Raw genomic sequence first — 18,224 nt, 5'->3', positions numbered from 1 at the left:
AATCATCAAATTTACAATTACAGTAAAATTCCAAAAGTTTGGAAAAGCTATACATAGTTCACTACTATGTACTTTTATGTCCATTATTATGTTTGGCCTTTTTGCAAAAAACGGAACTAACTGTTAAAATACTGGCACTAAGAGTGACCACTCTAGCTGTGTCGACACTTTATTTTTTCTTTTGCTCATCAGTTTTAGGATTATTCTGAACTTCAACTAACATAAAACAAAATGGCTGACAGGAAAAAAAGAGTCCTACAAACAGAACGTTGACTGTGCTGTATCTGGTGCAGTGGAAAAGAACTGTGTACCCTATAAGGACAGGGGTTTAAATTAGAGCACTTCTGAGAAAAAAACGCATGTTCGAATCATAGATTTTGAAGGACCTGTGACCTGTGATAAAAGGCTTAGCCTGGCTTTGCGCTTCAGCACTGCTAAAATCTCCAGCTGGACACGATGAGCAGTAAAACAATCTGAAGACTGTGCGATTGTCTGAGACAAGCAGAGCGGATTCACTGGAGAGTTGTCCGTCCTTTTTGCCATTTAAGGACTTTTGAAGCAGGCTTACATCGCCCAGCCAGAATCCGCTGCCTCTATCAGCACTGGTGGACTTCAGCGTGACTGAAAGGAAATGAAAAGACTTTTACAGGAAAAGGAGTTTTTAACATCTCTGTCACTTTGCCTGCACTGTAATGCATTTGACAATTCTCTGAAATGAATTTGGGTGCAGTTGTGGTGGGAGTGAAGCATGCGGGACCGTTACTGTTTAATCATATTAGAAACAGCTGGACACACACAACCAACTGCCCCCAGAAGAATTCAGCTGTACATCTGAGATAGTGTATGAGTGTGTTTATGAGTGTGTGTGTGTGTGTGTGTATACCAGAAATACTCAACAGCGTCCTACTTATTGCCTGAGGTTGTGGCAGAGTGTAATGTGGATTTTCTTTATGTGTTCCAAAGATTTTGGCAGGTGTGTAGAGGCAGCGGAGGGCAGGCAGTAATGCCACGACATTTCACTGCATCAGAGGGGTGCGCTTATGACGCATTCTAAAAGCGTCACACAGTACGATAGGCAGGGGTAATGAAGGACAAGGTCTACACCACAAATTCCACGCAGGGCAAACACACAGGACAAACCCACCTGTAAATCAGTCACACACACTATTACATTAACCTCATAGAAAAATGTATTGTATATGTTCAGAAATTAACTGAAACAAAAAATAAATACTAATGGCTTTAAAGCTGCGCTATATAAGATTTGTAAAGAGCTAAAAAATTATCTTTTTTTCTTTTTTACTCATATTAACCCTTGTGTAGTGTTCATGTTTTTATTACTCAGTGGGCCTGATGGACCACATTATTGTATTTTTAATCATAACCATAGCAATTTATGTAAAAATACCTATTTATGTAAAAACAAATAAACACAGACGCACATACAGTAATAGGAGACCATGTAGAAGGAAAACAGAGTAAAGGGACACAGGACCTCCAGAATTCCTCACAGGTTCACCTGAACATTGTATGTGTAATATAAATGTGTAGGGGGAGTATAGTGTGAAGACATTGAAAATGTGTTATTTTATATGTTTTTTACAGAAAATGAGCAAAGGCTAAGAATCTGAAGTTGAAATGACATAAATCACAATTTTTTATTTTGGTAAATATTAAAAACGGGTCCCACAGACCCCAACACCACACAAGCGTTAAGCATTTTAGATTTAAAAGACAAGATTCTTGTTTTATCATAATTTTTCATTGAAATATAATAACTTGTGCACGCCTCTAAAGTTTTTATTACATCGTTGTGCATTAATGAAAATGTGATATACAAAATGGCAAAAATCTCTATATCTGAATTAAAATTTTCCACTCAGAGATTCAATGTTAGGCTCAAAATGAAAATTAAAAATTGAATACTACCAGTGCAATATGGTACACTAGTACTGATATTTCATTTACACAAGGATTTAGATGATTTATAAGTGGCTTTATTAATGTATTTCCAGACCTGCATGGTAATTAGGGGTGGGAATCTCTAGGCACCTCACAATTCAATTTGATTATGATGCTGAAGCTGCGATGCGATTATAAAACGATTATCAATGCATCTTGATGCAACTTTTTTTCCATAGAGGATTTTTTTCTCATTGTCTGACAACTTCGAACATTTAAGGTAAAGTATCTGTAATGATCCACAATAAATTTACTTCCAATATCTTTTAATTAATAAATCAAATGGTAGTGATGTGCAGGGCAAGTCAACTGGAAGGCTTTCACATTCTCATTCACTGCTCTTGTTTGGAGCACGAGATGCAGGCTGCCACTCATCTGCGAATGAAAGGCGTTTCCGTAAAACAAGAACACCCACATCAGGAACGTCCACATATCATTCATTGGCCAATATGTCAAGCCAATATGGCTTCTCTCATTAGTGGATATGACTCAACGGGGAAAATACATCAGTATTTGTAAAGATGTTACTAATAGTAAATTAATATTGTTTCTACATATTCACCTAATGAGCATTTGGCATTTAAAAACAAATATGCAAAAATCTATAGCTTCTGGTGATTTGTAGAGTTCTGCGGTCTGAGTGGCTTTCATAACAGTAGCAATCAGGAGTGTTTTCAACAGCACTATACAATCTGCTCCATACCAGCCATTATAAAATTAATGTGTGATAATGGATTATAATATTAACGTCCCAAATGAGAACAAAACATAGAAAACACTAAGAGTTTCTGTTGGTTCTTGGGGGTTTGTAATGCGTTTTGGCTTTTCTTGATGGGTTGATAATATAAAGGAATGGTTTAGCAGGTGAACTAGTGACTGATTCCTGATACATTTCTAATTCTATTTGGAAACTAGCTTGTTACCATCAGGAGGCAAAAACCATTAGATTTTAATCCTAATGGTATTTATTCAGCAGGGTTTACCGTGGTGCTGCCAGCTTGCACAGTACAACTCTGGCAAGGTTAAGCATTGTTGAAAAGCAACCATGTGCTTATTTTCCACAAGTTTTAAGGTCGTACTAAAATGTTAAAGTAACAGTAAACTTACCGACATCATAATCTGTAATGAAAGCGCTTGATCTCGACCTTATTCTTTCCCATTTTTTTGTGTTGTTCTGTAAGATGGCATTTTAGGGCCACTATTATAAATAACAAAAACAGTAGACTAAATAAAGCTGTGAAATATCAAGAAAAAAAGTCTAAAAGAATAAAATCTGAATATTTTGAGAAGAAAGTCGTATATATTTTTTAGAATAAAATTATAATATTTTGAGAAGAAATTCACAATATTTTGACGATAATATCATATAATTATGACATTAAAGTGGCATTAATACTAGGAAAGGTTGCAATATTGTGCCCAAAGGCTTTGCAAAGGGAAGGCTGCATCCCCTCGTGTTAAATGAGGGGTGGCGAGGAGTTGGTGGAGTTATGCTTTCATATCGATTTCACCAATAAAGAAATACTCCCTCTCTCTCCTGCACATCAGCACCAGAGTATTATTAATATAAGAAACAGCAAAGCAGGAAACTGTGTTTATCTATAATAGCCAGATGGACTCAGAGGAAACTGTATGTTCTGTGTAAGGAGAATCACAGGCAGGGTTGTCTACATGGCTAACAGCGGCTACATCTTCGGACCATTTAAAGAGGGCATGAAGTTTCACAGACAATGATACTGACAATCAAAATTATCAATCCACAAGGAGACAGGAGTGAGTGCCAGTACAGCAATCGAGACCCCAATGCATTAAGGCAGCCCCCTACAGTTAGCACTTAATCCTCAAAATATTGCAAGTTTATTCTCTTAACTTTACGTCTTTGATCTCTAAATATTATGACTTTATTCTCAAAGTCTAACAGCGGCCCTAAAACAGCATGACAGTTCCGTTTACTCAGCAACATTACTGTGGTTTTACAACAAAGCCCACCTTGTCCTAACGTCACATGAGGGCCTTTCCTGGTGGGGTGTGTCTTCATCACAGAAACACCCTCATATGGTGCTGCAATTACACCCTTCTCATAAAATGTGCAGTTACAGTGAAATAAAATCCTCTGTCAATGGATGTTCATGCAGTACATTACGGCTTTTCTACCCGTTTCCTTCAGTGATTCTATAGTTTCGATTTTGGTCTCTTTGTAAAAGGGGGGTTGTGGAGTCGCTGAGCCAGTAAAATATCTTCGAGATGTAACACTGTATCTCAGCTCCAAAGTGTGCAACATATCACAAGAGCCCTGGTTCTTAACGACAGAGTACGGATGCAAGTCCTTGGCAATAAAAATTGCGATACAGTTTGTAGTTTACTTCGTCCTTTTTTAGATTTGGGTAGAAGCTCTGACAGCGCTTGACCGATGGTCCTCTGTTTGCAGCAAGTACAACCGCTTAGGAAGTGGCCAGACTCCTCAAAAACCGGTTCTGCTTTTAATGTAGCGTGCACGCCACAGACTGTCCAGGCGCTGTACTTCCGCACTTTGCAAAGTTCCGCCTTTTGCGTTCTGTCAACATTATGTTATCAATTGACATTTAGAGAATCGATTTTTGACATCTGTGAATCAATTCAGAATCATCCACATCTACATCGCAATCCATCTAAGGATTGTTTCCCCCCCACCCCTAATGGTAATGCTTCATGTGATTATGCAATAAGGATGATAAAATGATGATTAAAATGCAATGTATCTTACATGTATTTGCACTGTCTAATAAGGCAACTGATACTCCATTATCATAGAGAACAGCAAGCTAAAAAGACGGCAAAAATTTTAATGTACAAAGAGAAACAGCACCTCATCCCTTTAGAATTACATACAGCACTCATTCTGTGGTAAAATGAATTAATTCAATGCAATTTCATTTGCATTTTTACAGACTTCCACCAGTCAATCATCAGGGCAGAGTCAACAGCACACTCAGTAGAAAAGAGTCCTTGAACCCTCTCATCTATCATCGAGCGAAAACACACTTAGCTAGCTCAGAGGCCTTCCCTGACACTGTTTCACTCAGAAATATATCACAGTACTGAAAAAAAGTGTTATGATTCATTTTGGTTGAATTTAAAAGAAGAAGCTTTGATTAGTCTGTAGAGAAAAACGTCCAAAAAAACCTACACTAAAGCATGGTGGTCTTGTTTACACAGTAAAGCCTTAAATATTAATTTAAAAGAGCTGCTGGATTAGATTTGCTGGATGTTGTTCAGACATCAGGCTCAAAAGTCCAAGTAGCAGGGACACAGCTCAAACAGTTGGCACAGTAGTAATGGACAACGCTGTCTTCCTGTACACAGAAAATCAAAGGTTTTCTGTTCAGGCAACACCACCGCAGCTGTACCAACAAGAGTTCTTTGGCCAGTCTTAACACTACTTACTGCTGTCAGTTGTTTGCTGAACATGTGAAGTCAGTTCATATGAGGAAAGTACAACTACTATTAACAAAATATTGTTCCGAGTGCTTACAAGTACATATTGTCACTCCAAATCCCCAGCTTTAAACAATGCTCTCACTAGGGCAGGCACCACTTATCATTTTTCTTGAGATTCACATCAAAGCTTAAGGAACTAAAATAAGAAACTACAGGATCAACCACAAGCTCTGATGTGCAAGACAGCACTAGTGTTAGTGTTTGCATTTTCAAAACCTGAAAATACATAACTGTAATTTACCTTTAAAAGATCTATATTTGTTGATAATTTTATCTTTCCATCCCTAATTCTTACTTTACCAGAATTACAAAAAAAAAAAAACACAGCGAACAGATCAGACCTGGAGAGACACTCACTTCTGCTGCAGTTCAAGCAGGCTATGCTCCGCTCTCTGCAGGCCCTCAAGGTCCTTCATCATCTTGCCCATGTGGTCTTTTGAGTTGCGGTTCTGGATGTAGGCAAACCAGCACCCGGCCACACCAATTACAATGGACAGCACCAGCACAAAGTCTTTCAAGTGACTGTGCCTGCTCACTGTTAAAGAAAGGCAGGAGAAGCAGATTAGTTTAATGTTTATTGTCTAACTTAATATCTTTCCTATGAACATACAGTCCAGTGACGCCAACTAAATTCTACTACATAATACATATTTTCTGACAGATGTAATTCCTATAGCAAAACAATCTTGCACCTGCTCTGCCCTGATGAAGGAGGTGTGATTATCTAAACACACATTACATAACTGACTCTGACAGGCCCCTCTACATGGAATTAATAAGGATTTCACTTTCGCCGTGGGTTGTCGCTACTGAATAGCCTTGTAAATCTCAATGATGCTTGACTCAAATACAGTAAGAACTTGACTGTCAGGTTGGGTCTCAATAAACCAAGCATTTACATGCCTTTATTTTAAAGAAAAACCTTCTGAGAAACCGATGGTCCTTGACTTGAACCTGTTGAATCACAAGTTAAACAGTGAGCAAGCATAATAGCAGTCAGCTGGGGGTAGACTGAAAAAACACTATTAGTAATTTTACAAGTAACAGAAGTAATAAGCATTGTTTGCAGGAATTGTTTGCAGGAATAGGTATGAAACACAGGCATTTTTTTTTTTCACATTTTGATAAATATTTTATGCATATAAATTCCAAATATTAATGCGTTTACATTTGTACAATACAGTAAGTAGATATGTGACAATTGCTCCATTAATTGATTAACAAATAATAAATAAAAAAGTACCTTTCTTGATAATAAGCAAAATAGTTTGTGATTTACATGATCAAAATGTATATTACATTTTTTTTGACCAGCCCCTTTTACAGAAAGAAAGGCTTCCTTGTTTAATTTTTCCACATAAATATTCTGGAATTTTTAAAAGGCTCAGGTATATCTTTTTTTATTATCTGGTCGCTGTTCTTAATGTAATTGGCAGTGACCATCCTTTCTGCAAATTTCTTCACCCTCTTGAATATTAGAGCTTTATATGAAATAATGCAAGTAGGTGGCCAAGGCAGTCTCTCCCTTATCTGTATATTGTGGGTTTCCTGTGGCTGTGTATGGGTGGGGTTTAGATGGACAGATTAGCACATGCTATTTCCGTTTGCAATCAAACTGTCCATGTCCTGCACAAGCGAACCAGATCACACAATGACCCATCATATCAGATCTGAAAACCCTGAGTCTATGAGGCATGCACTGGGTATACCATTCAAGCCCCAATACTCTTTGAGTTTCCCATAAGCTGCTACTAAAATAAACTTCAATTCTTTGGGTATGATTGTGAGTGAACATTCTTTTTGCATTATCCAAAGGTTTAATCTCTGATTCGGTGATGGCACCATTAACGCTGAAAGATATAATACATGAAACAATATATGCTGCATTATAGACAGTCATTTATAGGAATGTCCATGCATATTTCAACATGATAATGGAAGACACATTTTGCACATTACGATAGCATGACTGTGTAATAGGAGAGAGCCTGCAGGTACCTGCAGTCCACACCTTTCTGTCACTGAAAATGTGGTGCACTATGACAACAATGGCGCTGTGCGGTTACACAGTTAAGGAAGCATTGCAAAATATTCTGCTATCAAAACTTCCTCAAAACCTGATGTCTTCAGGCCCCTAACAAAGGTTGATGTAACACAGTGGAAAACATGGTTCTCCCCTAACTCTTTGGACATTTTATGAGGTAAAATAACCAATATTGTGTTTTTGTTTGTTTTCAATTTAATACAGATCCAACTTAATTAAGAAATCACTGTTTTCTGGTTTTATTAGCATTTCATATACTATCCCAACCTTTTTTTAAATGTTTGTAGAAATGTGTTGGTGACCCTTAAAGTAATTTTAAACCTCCCCTATGTCCAGGCCTTTTACAGACAGACACTAATGATGACACAGGATAGCACAGATGCTTGTTAATTTGCACAGTTCAGTCTGGACTTGTTGTCCACCGTAAACAAAAACATCAACAAATGACAGGCCTTTCAAACATTTCAACCCATCAGAATGTAGTGTGGTGTCATTTGTTGCTCTGTAAGATGTTTAACTTTCGAAGTGCATTCAGAGACAGTCCACTACACTTAAGGAGAATACGCTGTTTCTTATTTATGCTGTTAACTGCACCTCAGCTCATAAAAGGAACAATACAGTCTCAGCAGTTCATTCATCTAAAAGAATGGACCCATCCCCTCCAATCATCAGCCCTTATGCTCTCTCTCTTTCACTGATTACTCTCTTCCTTCATCCCTCTCTCTGTGTTTATCCAGCTGTGCTGGTGCATCACATTGAAACAAACGATGGCAGCGAAGCGTCCCCTAGTCTGCCCCATTCCCTCCCTCTGCAGCGCAGTGCTATTTTCATGCACAGACCAAAAATACTCACTCATGTGTAAAAACATCACTGAGTGTGCTTTCTTTGTACACAGAAATAGAATTTGGATGTGCTTGGCTTAACCTGCAAGCTTCTCATTCACCCAAACAATCCATAAGTCATTCTTCATAAATGCTCTATCCATTACAGTTCACCAGTACCACTTAGGCTACTACAGGCTATCTGAAAAGTGACAATAAAAATGACTATAATTCACTAAAAAATAGCAAATTCCTAAGATGAAGAGTTTGTTTAATAATCCTACATGCATAAAACGTCCAAAAGTATCTAGGCACCCCTTCTAATGACTAAATACAGCTACGTTCAGGTGCATCCATTGCTGAAACACACAGTTTGTGGGAAGTGAAAAAGTGATAAAGAGTGGAATGATGAAGCTCCATTCAGGGCCTTTGGGATGAGTTGGGATGGCTAACATTTCTGATCCAGAACTAATCATCAGACATAAGAGCCTGACCTCACTAATGCTCTTGTGCCAGTGTAAATTCTTTCCATAGAATAGAGGCTGATACTGCAGCAAAGTGACTACAAACTCCTCTTTAATGCCTTTGATCTAAGCTGTTTATGAGTAATCATGACTCCTTTCTCAAAGTTACACTTACTTTGGGGAGGGCCAAACAGCACTGTGTCCAGAGCTTTGAGCTGCAGTTTCTGAGCATGACTGCGTTCCTGGATCTTCAGCACAGACAGCGTCAGGGTGGCATTCTTCACGGCCAGCCTGCATTGGCAGCAAAGAGTAACAGTGATAGGACAAACTGTGCTGTTTAAAAAACATTCTCTTCAGGCTGAATGCCATACTTCAGCTGGAAACATAACACTTCAGTTAAACCTCCACAGAACTAATGTGAGGAGTGTTTTTTAATCCTGCGTCTTCACGACACAGTTTCAGAGATTCTGTGACCCAACTTAACTAATACAATGTACTATGGAGCCAAAAACTCAAGAACACGTCTCTATTTTGACATGTCATTATTTATTTTGATTTACTAGGTCCAAGTATCAAAATAACATGTGGTTTTTAAATTATTTTAGTTAAATAAGTTATACCTATTAAAATGGCCTCCCCAAACAGCATAAACTGTCTGTACGCTGTCAGTAATAAGCACCTCTTTTAGTAACTCTGCCTCTATGAGTACAGAAGTACACTGTACACTGAGTTCCACAGGCTTCTTTCTATAAAGGTGTATATGTTCTCTGTCTTACCTTGGCAAGGCTTTGCCACTGATTTCATTCTTCCTGAAGGAGTCGACATATGGTGGCAGCTCCACATAGTTAATAAGCCACTCCTCCACCTGCTCCATGCTCCAGTTATACACTAATAAAAAACATTTAGACTGAAGTTATTTCCTAAATTAACTTCATAACACCTGCCTATTGTTTCACTTTAAGCTTTTTGGTCTCAAGATGCTATGTCATTAAACTCAATACTGCATTCACAATTACACTGAAATGCGTTCATTCACCCTTATTTCACAGGGAAATAGAAAAAACATCACAAATTGTGACATGATTTCCACCCTGATAATCGCAAGGCAAATCTCTGTGCTCCTAAACAGGCCAGAGGGATTACAATCTGTCAATGTTTTAATGTTCCACCCACCCAGCAGAAAGGAACATCCCGGCCCACTGTATCAGAGCCAGCATCGTCAATTCATGCACAGCAGAGGTTAATAAGCACCGGACCAACTGCTGTGGAACTGGTGCAAACTACTGTGTACAGAAGAACACAGATAAGTTCCACAGGCTTCTTGTGATTAGTTTTTAAAAAGAGGCTGTGTGTTTAACTCAAGGTCTTGCAACTTTTTTTCTGTGAGTTTGTTTGTGTATATGTAACCTTCTGAGGCCCTCCAGGTGTTCCACATTTCCTCCACTGTGATCAGCAGGTCAGCTCCATGGAAACTCTTGTGTTTTGCCTTGGGGTCATGGTACTTCAGATCCTCTCTGAGAAACTGCACAAGGAACAAAGACTCTTAATATAAACAAAATGTTCAAATTATCTCTTTACACTGAATGGCTCTCAGCATTTTCTGACTCAACACTGAACAATTAAGCTCTGGTTTTAGTTTAGATCTTTTTCTGTTCTCTTATCTGTTATTTTATATTCCAACACTGTGTCTCTAAAGAGTCCCACTGGGACTGGTGGGCTTAACTGACTCCCACTCACAAGGGCAGAAGCCAGGGAGCTGTTAAAACAGTTCTAAAATGAACTATTAACACATTGCATGACAGGAAATACAATGAAAAGATATACAAACTTAACATATCTCATTGACCAACTTGCAACACCCACCTCTTTTACACCTTTTAACACTGAAGCTTTCGACCACTAATCATGCATTATTTCAGTCCAATTATTGAGTAGACAGAGAAAGTATGGCATAAACATCATGAAGTGTTTGGCAGTAGATCAAATGCTCTTAATATACTGTGCTTACGTGACTACTACCAAAAAAGCACTGCGTCTTCTGGCACAGTCCTTGACTACGTGCAGTACTTTATTCCTAGGCCTAGAAAAGCACAAACTGCATTGTGGTTTGCCGGCTTAGAAGCAAAATGACAAAAGCTGCATGAATTTGATTTTTCATTCCTTTAGGAGGAGGGGGAGATTTTGGTGCTTAGGATTTTGAACTGAACTGCTCAGCATCCATAACCTTGGACAGACTGTGGTCAGTAAGTGATTAGAGAGTTTACTCAAAGTGCACTGCACAGAAAGCCACAGCTGGCCAGTTCTCATGGGACAGGAACCTCTGTTTTGGCTTATATAAGTGTCTTTATGCTCATGAAGTTGAACGACACATGTAAAATCTGTGTTGTTGTCCGAGTCTTAACTGTCATAACTTAAATCTTTTTCAGGCTAGATTCTTTTACCTGGGCAAGCAGCATTAATTTGGGGGTAAAAAAGCTTCGGTGATTCTCTGAATCTGGACCTCCCTTATTAATAACACATCTGTTCTAATCCACCCCATAGCAAAATAATAACAGAACCTGCTAGGAGAAAGAGCCAGTGTGCTGTGTTGGTATTGTTATTGAGTAACGCTGAAGTGTTCATCCGTGCTATGATGTTTCAGTATAGGCTTTCTGTTAGGCTGAAATTCTGCATTTTATCCCATACAAACTGACCAGTTAAAGTTCCTACAAATTTACAGAACCTCCTCTGATGTGCAAATAAATAATACAAATAAAATGTAAATAAAATTTAGATACATCTGTTAAGGCATATACTGCATGCAAAGAATGCACCAGACATGATCATGTGAATGTGAAGTTACACTATTTTTCAAAAGTTTGGAATCACTTATAATACCATAACTGCTATTATTTCAGTAACTTGTACAGTGTAGACTGAAATACTAAAAAGTTAGACACTAGAAGTGTTTTAAGTCTTTAAGTATCTAAGTATTATTTAAAGTTTTTGGTAAAAACCAGTTATACATCTAGATTTATTAATAATATACTGTCATTTTAATTTGTAGTAATTTCTTTAGTGGTTGGTGCTTATTAAGTTACCTTAGCTTGTGAGTTTTACTGCAATCAGGGAATCATCTACAGCTCTGTTCATCATTCTTGACACATCTAACATTTCTTCTTCTTTCACAGTTGTAATGCTGCAGAGTAGTAACATCACAATAGCATCATTTCATACCTTTATCTGCAAATCTCCTATTTTACTTAAAAGTGACGCCCAACTTCTGAACGCGAGTGTAAGTGAAACAAACACTGGGAAAAGGCTTATAAAATGTTCTGCTGTTGAGCTACAATGGGTTCATAAAGGACAGTTAGCAGTGGTGCCCTGACATGCCACAGTCCTCACCCCATCTGTCTCCATCACATCCACACTTCCATCTGCATCGTCGTCCATGTCTTTGTGGATGCTACGAATGGCCTCGAAACTCAGCACAGCGTTTTCATCCTGACACAACACTTCATCGATCCCACACAGCTCTGAGTGAGACAGAGGAGCGGAGTGAGTGAGAGGGAGCAGAGAAAGACAAATGATTAAAACTAAACAAATAAGATGCAAGACACTTTTAGTTGCATTTAAACTTTTCGTGGGACTCTCAGCTAACAGCACACACTCAGAGGCATTTCATTTTCTGAAGCTCAGCTGTTCTCATTTAAAAAAACTGAAGATGCCAGGTCAAAAACAAGGAGCAAACACTGGTATAAACATGAACTAGCTTGCTTTCCTTCACTTTTCTTTATCTTTTTACTTGTCTTCATTGTATATGCTGTTGTTGGCATCCTAAGAGGGATGACAGTTTTACTTGGTGGTTGTTTATCTGTCATTGCCTTTCATGAAGCTGCTCACTAAAAATATTGAGCTCAACCATGTGTGAGCGTACGCAGAGATGGTACATGCGGGAGGGGGGCTGCCTACAGGGTACACAAACAGTGATTGATAATTTGTCAGACACTCCTCCCCGCTCTGACTGGTTGTTTTGATTCTGTCACAGTATATTCTTGCAATGGCATTAGGAGCACAAGACAGAGCCAGAGGAACCTGATTTTTTCACAGTCTTGTGTACTACTTTCAGAACGTAGTGACAGTTTTAGCAAGTACATTTACATTTATACAGGTTCATTACTGCAGCTTTAAAGTATGTATTGTTCAGTGTCATATCCTGCTTCACAACTGCAAATACCTTATGCTCCTAATTATAAAAAGAGGAAGCCTACCAGAGTCTCAGTGTAAAAATAGCACTACTGTCCTGGCCTGCAGAGTCCAGGGACAAAGCCTATTGTAAAAGGATAGCTCTAAATCCCCAGTTAATACAGTTACTGATAGATTCCCCAAGAACCAGATATTTATAGACAATAACACAAAACACCTGCTGGGTTCCTAAAGCCGTGCGAGCCTTTTAATACAAAATGTGGCCATTCCAAGTTAACTCTGGAACAATAGTACAACAAAGAGTAATATGTCTCCATTTCTATTCAAAGGCTACAGAGAAGCATTCACACATGGTGATATCACTTGCTGAGCTACTTAAAGTGCATGAAGAAAAGAGAAACAACAACGCACTTGCAAAAAACCACTGAACACACAACCACAATTGCCACTGCAACACTCACTGTGCACCTGCATCATCCACACACACTTTAAAGGGGTTGTCAATTTGATTATCAACATTAAAATGATTTAAATTATACTGTAGATATATAATTTAATGACAAAGATTTTGACAAATATATAATAATATATATCTAATAATAATTAAACACAGATTGAAAAGCTAGAAAAAAAATCCAATTACTCTACCTGTTAAGGACTGTGTGGGAGTTTCAGACCGCACAGTGTTTGGCAACATACACAACACCACAATAGACGTCATTCCGGTAGAGGAAAACAAAGCACCTAACGGAGTGTTAATTTGTAAAACCGATTTTTATGTTGTTGAACACTTTCAAGAATTTGTTTATCGTCTCATATTTCAACAGCAATGTTACCTGTGAACAGCAATTAGAACAGATATTTCATCACAGAGACCTTTTTGTAGTGCTATGTGCTATTCAATCACTGAACTGTCTGAATAAGTCACAGAACTCATACCTATATTATTTGAATCACTCTCCTGGTGGCTTTAAAATAACTACATCAACTACAACTAAAACAAGTACATCCTTCACACACCAGGATTAGTATCTAACACAGTGTTACAACTAAGTCTGCACCAATTATGCAAGAATCCATAACATCCCTCAAATAAAGTCAAAAACAATTATTTATTAAAAACTTTTTATTTGCAAATTCATTAGAAACATTTTTTGTTCTGACATTTGCTGTTCTAATTTGTGGGCAAATATTAATTTACTAGAGTTTCACAGCATCTTTTGGAAAGCTCATATAATTCAAATGAACTGAATTTTATTTAATTTAGCGTGTTGACTGTGCATAAATTTGGTGCACTTTCTTAGTGTCACTTACCCCCTCAGTCCATTCCAGCTAACCTCTCATATGGGGTATTGTTTTGTAAGTTATTATAGGTGGTGCCCTGCTCTCCACTATGCGATGACATCTATCATATTTTGCAGCTTTTTATGGCAAAAGTGGGTCTTGGAATTTGTGAGAAATATTTAATTATGTTGAATTAGGACTGAATTTGACTAAGAGTCAGTCACCAACACAAGAAAGAATTTGAAGAAATTTAACATATCTTGTAAACAGCATTACCATATAAGATAATTTATGGTTATGTGGCCAAGTGGTTATAACAGGCCCCAACAGAGGAAACACAAAAGTGAATATATTTTACAGTCAATAGTGAAATCACGCTTTTTTTTTTTGTTAACAGCAAAGGAAACATGCTGACATCCCCTGTAAATTGTTTTTACAAAACTACACCAGATCATGGAAGGTTTGACAATTAAATGCATTATGAGCACTATGTGATAACCCGTTTCCATTAGCGCTGAAACTGAGCTTTCTCACAGGCACTAACCCCATGCGTTTACCAAATGCAAAGAGAAGTTAAAGAGAAAGAGGAGAGACTGCTCAGTTTGTCTGTTCACAGACTTGAATTCAGAGTTAAGCATCATTCTTTAATATAGTACTACTTTGTTCACTGCTAGACCCCCAAATTAGACTGACTGACTGTAGGAATAAAAAAATAGAAATGCTCCCATTTCGTCAGCTTCAAAATTAGAGGCAATCAAACTTTGTGTGAAGCATGTTTAAGACAATAACAACAGGTAAATACATAGGGAGTTAATCAGTTACTGACTGGTATACACTTCGAGCTGTTAATCGTTATCATGCAATATGGCTTTTGCAATGCTGATACTGCTAAAGACTGTAACATGCAAATGAGCCCTTTAAATACTCAACAAGCAAATATTTTCAGGGTGCTTTGAATAATTCAATTATTTATGCCCAACAAAAGTAAATTATTTATTGATTACTGATTGAAGGACTAATAGACTGAGTAAATTCTCAAAAAAATGCAGGCTAATCTTTAACCATATCACACTACAGACTTGTCAGTCCATTTCTAACATTCTTTACATCACTTATGATCATATATCACAAGTGAAATATACAGCAAAATAATGGCAATGAAAGTTTTGTTTTACCCATATTCTGCAGCCCCAGTGGACACATGCTTTTTTGCATTGGGACAAGATACTGTTTTTCACTGGGAATACTTCTAAAAAAATCAATCTGCACAATTACTCCTCAATCTCCTCAATTTCCGCTGCCTCAGACTAGAGTCCGCCCAGAGAGATAAGCCTTAAAGAAGCGAGGCCTTTTAAAATGATCTGAGCGAGCTTCCGGACCTTGAGGAGTCATGAGGATTTACAGAGAATGCAGCATTAACAAGTCCCTGTCCTCTGACCCTGCTGGAAAAACACAAGCACAAACTGACAAGATCACGAAGATTCATCTCTGTGACGGAAGAAAGATGGGTTGCTAGTAACAAAAAGCAGTCTCTTGAGACCTTAAACTGCATGTCTGAAAACGTTTGTAACTTTCCTTTTATATTTTTGTTAGAGTTATATAATGACAATTTAGTCCTGAAATATGCTCTTTGTGAGTCTATCAAAAAATGCAGATTCATAGAGAAAAATAACATATTACCTACTGAAAGCAGTGTGTGTGCTGTATAGTGATCTAGTGCCTGCTGGATTTTTTTTTAGACTGTCCAACATACCAAAAATAGTCAACAGCTGCATCCAAAATCATGTACTACATTCCTCTTACTGTGAAATGATCTAAACAAACTATAACATAGCTGTATGAATATGATAGAAAATAAGTACTAATAAATAACAAATAAGTAAATTAATTTCATGTCAATTTTCTGCCATTTTAAAAAGAACAGAAATTTTTAAGAAGACTATATTTCAGTAGGTTCAAATAACACTCTTCCACAAGAAACATAACAAAGCCTATTATTTGTAGCTGGCAAGCTAACCCTATATTAAAACTACAAAAAATCCCACCTAATGTGCCAAAAAAGAGTTCAAGTGAAGGGAAGGATGAACCATTGATTTCACACAGTTACCTTTCAGATGCTGAAAATCTGTAATTGTACTTTAGTATGTGTACTGTCATTTTGCTCAATTAAAATTGGAAGTATAGAGACAAAAAATACTTAAGTAAAAGAAATAAATAACAGCCTTTAAACATACTCAACAATACAAGTGCAATGTTCAACGTTTTCATTTAATTTGGCCATGTGTTATGTGACTGATTAAAGGTCTTGATCAAATTAGTGGACTTATAGAAAGTTTCATTTTATAATGACATGAACTTAACTAAAATAAATAACCAGAAACAGGAATTGGCAAGAGAAAAGAAGAAAACCTCCTGCTATTTGACTTATAATGAGTGCTTTAAAATATTATGAAATGTATTATCAAAAAAATAACAGTATAAAAGTAAAGATTTTACTCAATTTCTCTTGGAGATGTAATGGAGTAAAGGTACACACATGAAATTTCAATAATACAGTTGAGTACAAATCTTCCAAAATAATACTGACAAAGTACAACTGTTCAAGTATGTTCTACACCCCTGTTAGCTATCAATACCTAACAAATATATAATAACACACAAACAATACACAGTAAGTATATCATTTTTCAACGCTGAATATAATAGGATATGACCAGTTGCCATAAAGAGGAACCATTCTGCTGTCAGTATTCACTGTAATTTCTTGGACAATCCTCATTTAGGAAATTCCACAGATTTTTCTAAATTTCAACATTTTCTAAATAAAGAGTCAGCTGTTATGACAGACAGAACATTGAGTGGTCTGACGTGTCTTGTTGTATGACGTGAAATTGTCTTTTCTCAAGAAACTTACCCAATTGTTCACAGTGGTGGTGACAGGAACCAGACGTCTGAATACCTCTAAAAACTACTTCACATGAAGTCATTACCCAACAAGCTTACGAATATGCTGCCTGATAGCCAGGACAATGTTCTATGATAGTTTTGAGATAAACTTTTGAGCTAAAATGTACAAATGTGCTTTTTAAAATCCATAAATGGTGGAGAGATACATGCAAAGTGTTGCATGGCAAAGAAGCATCCAAGGAGTTTTTTTTATTTTCAGATTTAAAACTATTTTACCATTCTCAACATCGCAACCAAACAATCGGAAGACGTGTGGGTTCACTGGCGGTTTTGGACAGTGAAGAAAATGGCTATATTTGTGTTGTAGTCTTTAAAAACCCTGGCTCGTATTACCACCACTGATCACTGTAAAGCAATCAGAGTCTCTACGTTTCTCTACTATGAACTATTTAACATCAAACCATTTTAAATGTCTCTGTTTACACTTTCAGTGACTGAATTATACACACATTATATACACACAAATTATACACACATTATATACACACGGAATTTGTGGAATTCCCCTTGAGCAATGGACTGTGTAATACAAAGCCTTTGGCATTAACAGTATGGATCTAAGCTGGTACTCTCTGATTAGAGCTGTTAGAACAGAAACATACAGAACAAAAAAATGATCAATATCAATATGATCAATGTAGGTTCCTACTCTTTTGTTACTTTATATAAGACAGTGTTTCTGTCTTGTTGATGTAAAGACTGATGGCTCTTAAAAAAGCGCATGTCTAATTTATCAGGTATTGGACCAATTAGAACTGGTTCCTCAGGTGGTTGGAAGGCTGTAGCCAGCGCTCTACTTGTACTTGGTCTTTGATGAGGTCTTTCAGTGGAGCCATACAGGATTTGTATTGCCCCATTAAAAATTGTCCATTGTAGTTAATGTTGCTGTTTGTGTGCATTTTGTTAGCTTTCTTTACAATTCTATGCATCCTGCATTCTGCAGTTTTCTAAGTGTGATTTGAGCATGGTTCTCTGCAACACAATCTCCAAGCACACCATCAAAGAGATATTAGTTCCTTT

At 37.3% G+C, this 18,224-nt stretch overlaps 1 protein-coding gene across 4 annotated transcripts in view; it reads right to left on the bottom strand.

Moving 5' to 3' along the window:
- The window catches only part of stim1b (stromal interaction molecule 1b), a 39,334-nt gene that overhangs the window by 12,814 nt on the left and 8,296 nt on the right, over positions 1-18,224 (bottom strand). For 2 of the 4 annotated variants that reach the window (XM_017698652.2, XM_017698651.2), the window contains exons 3-7: positions 12,153-12,283; positions 10,176-10,290; positions 9,545-9,656; positions 8,944-9,059; positions 5,797-5,974 (exon numbers count right to left, since the gene is read on the bottom strand). In XM_017698652.2, coding sequence (XP_017554141.1) covers positions 5,797-5,974; positions 8,944-9,059; positions 9,545-9,656; positions 10,176-10,290; positions 12,153-12,283 — 652 coding nt within the window. Of the gene's footprint in view, positions 1-5,796; positions 5,975-8,943; positions 9,060-9,544; positions 9,657-9,941; positions 10,052-10,175; positions 10,292-11,848; positions 11,958-12,152; positions 12,284-18,224 lie in introns of those variants that run through there. The other 2 variants (XM_017698653.2, XM_037546016.1) reach the window with 2 other exon arrangements.

Source organism: Pygocentrus nattereri, chromosome 16, assembly GCF_015220715.1.
Source record: "Pygocentrus nattereri isolate fPygNat1 chromosome 16, fPygNat1.pri, whole genome shotgun sequence".
Classification (NCBI taxonomy): domain Eukaryota; kingdom Metazoa; phylum Chordata; class Actinopteri; order Characiformes; family Serrasalmidae; genus Pygocentrus; species Pygocentrus nattereri.
Note: the sequence above shows the minus strand (reverse complement) of the source record. Positions and strands in the feature narration are given on the sequence as shown.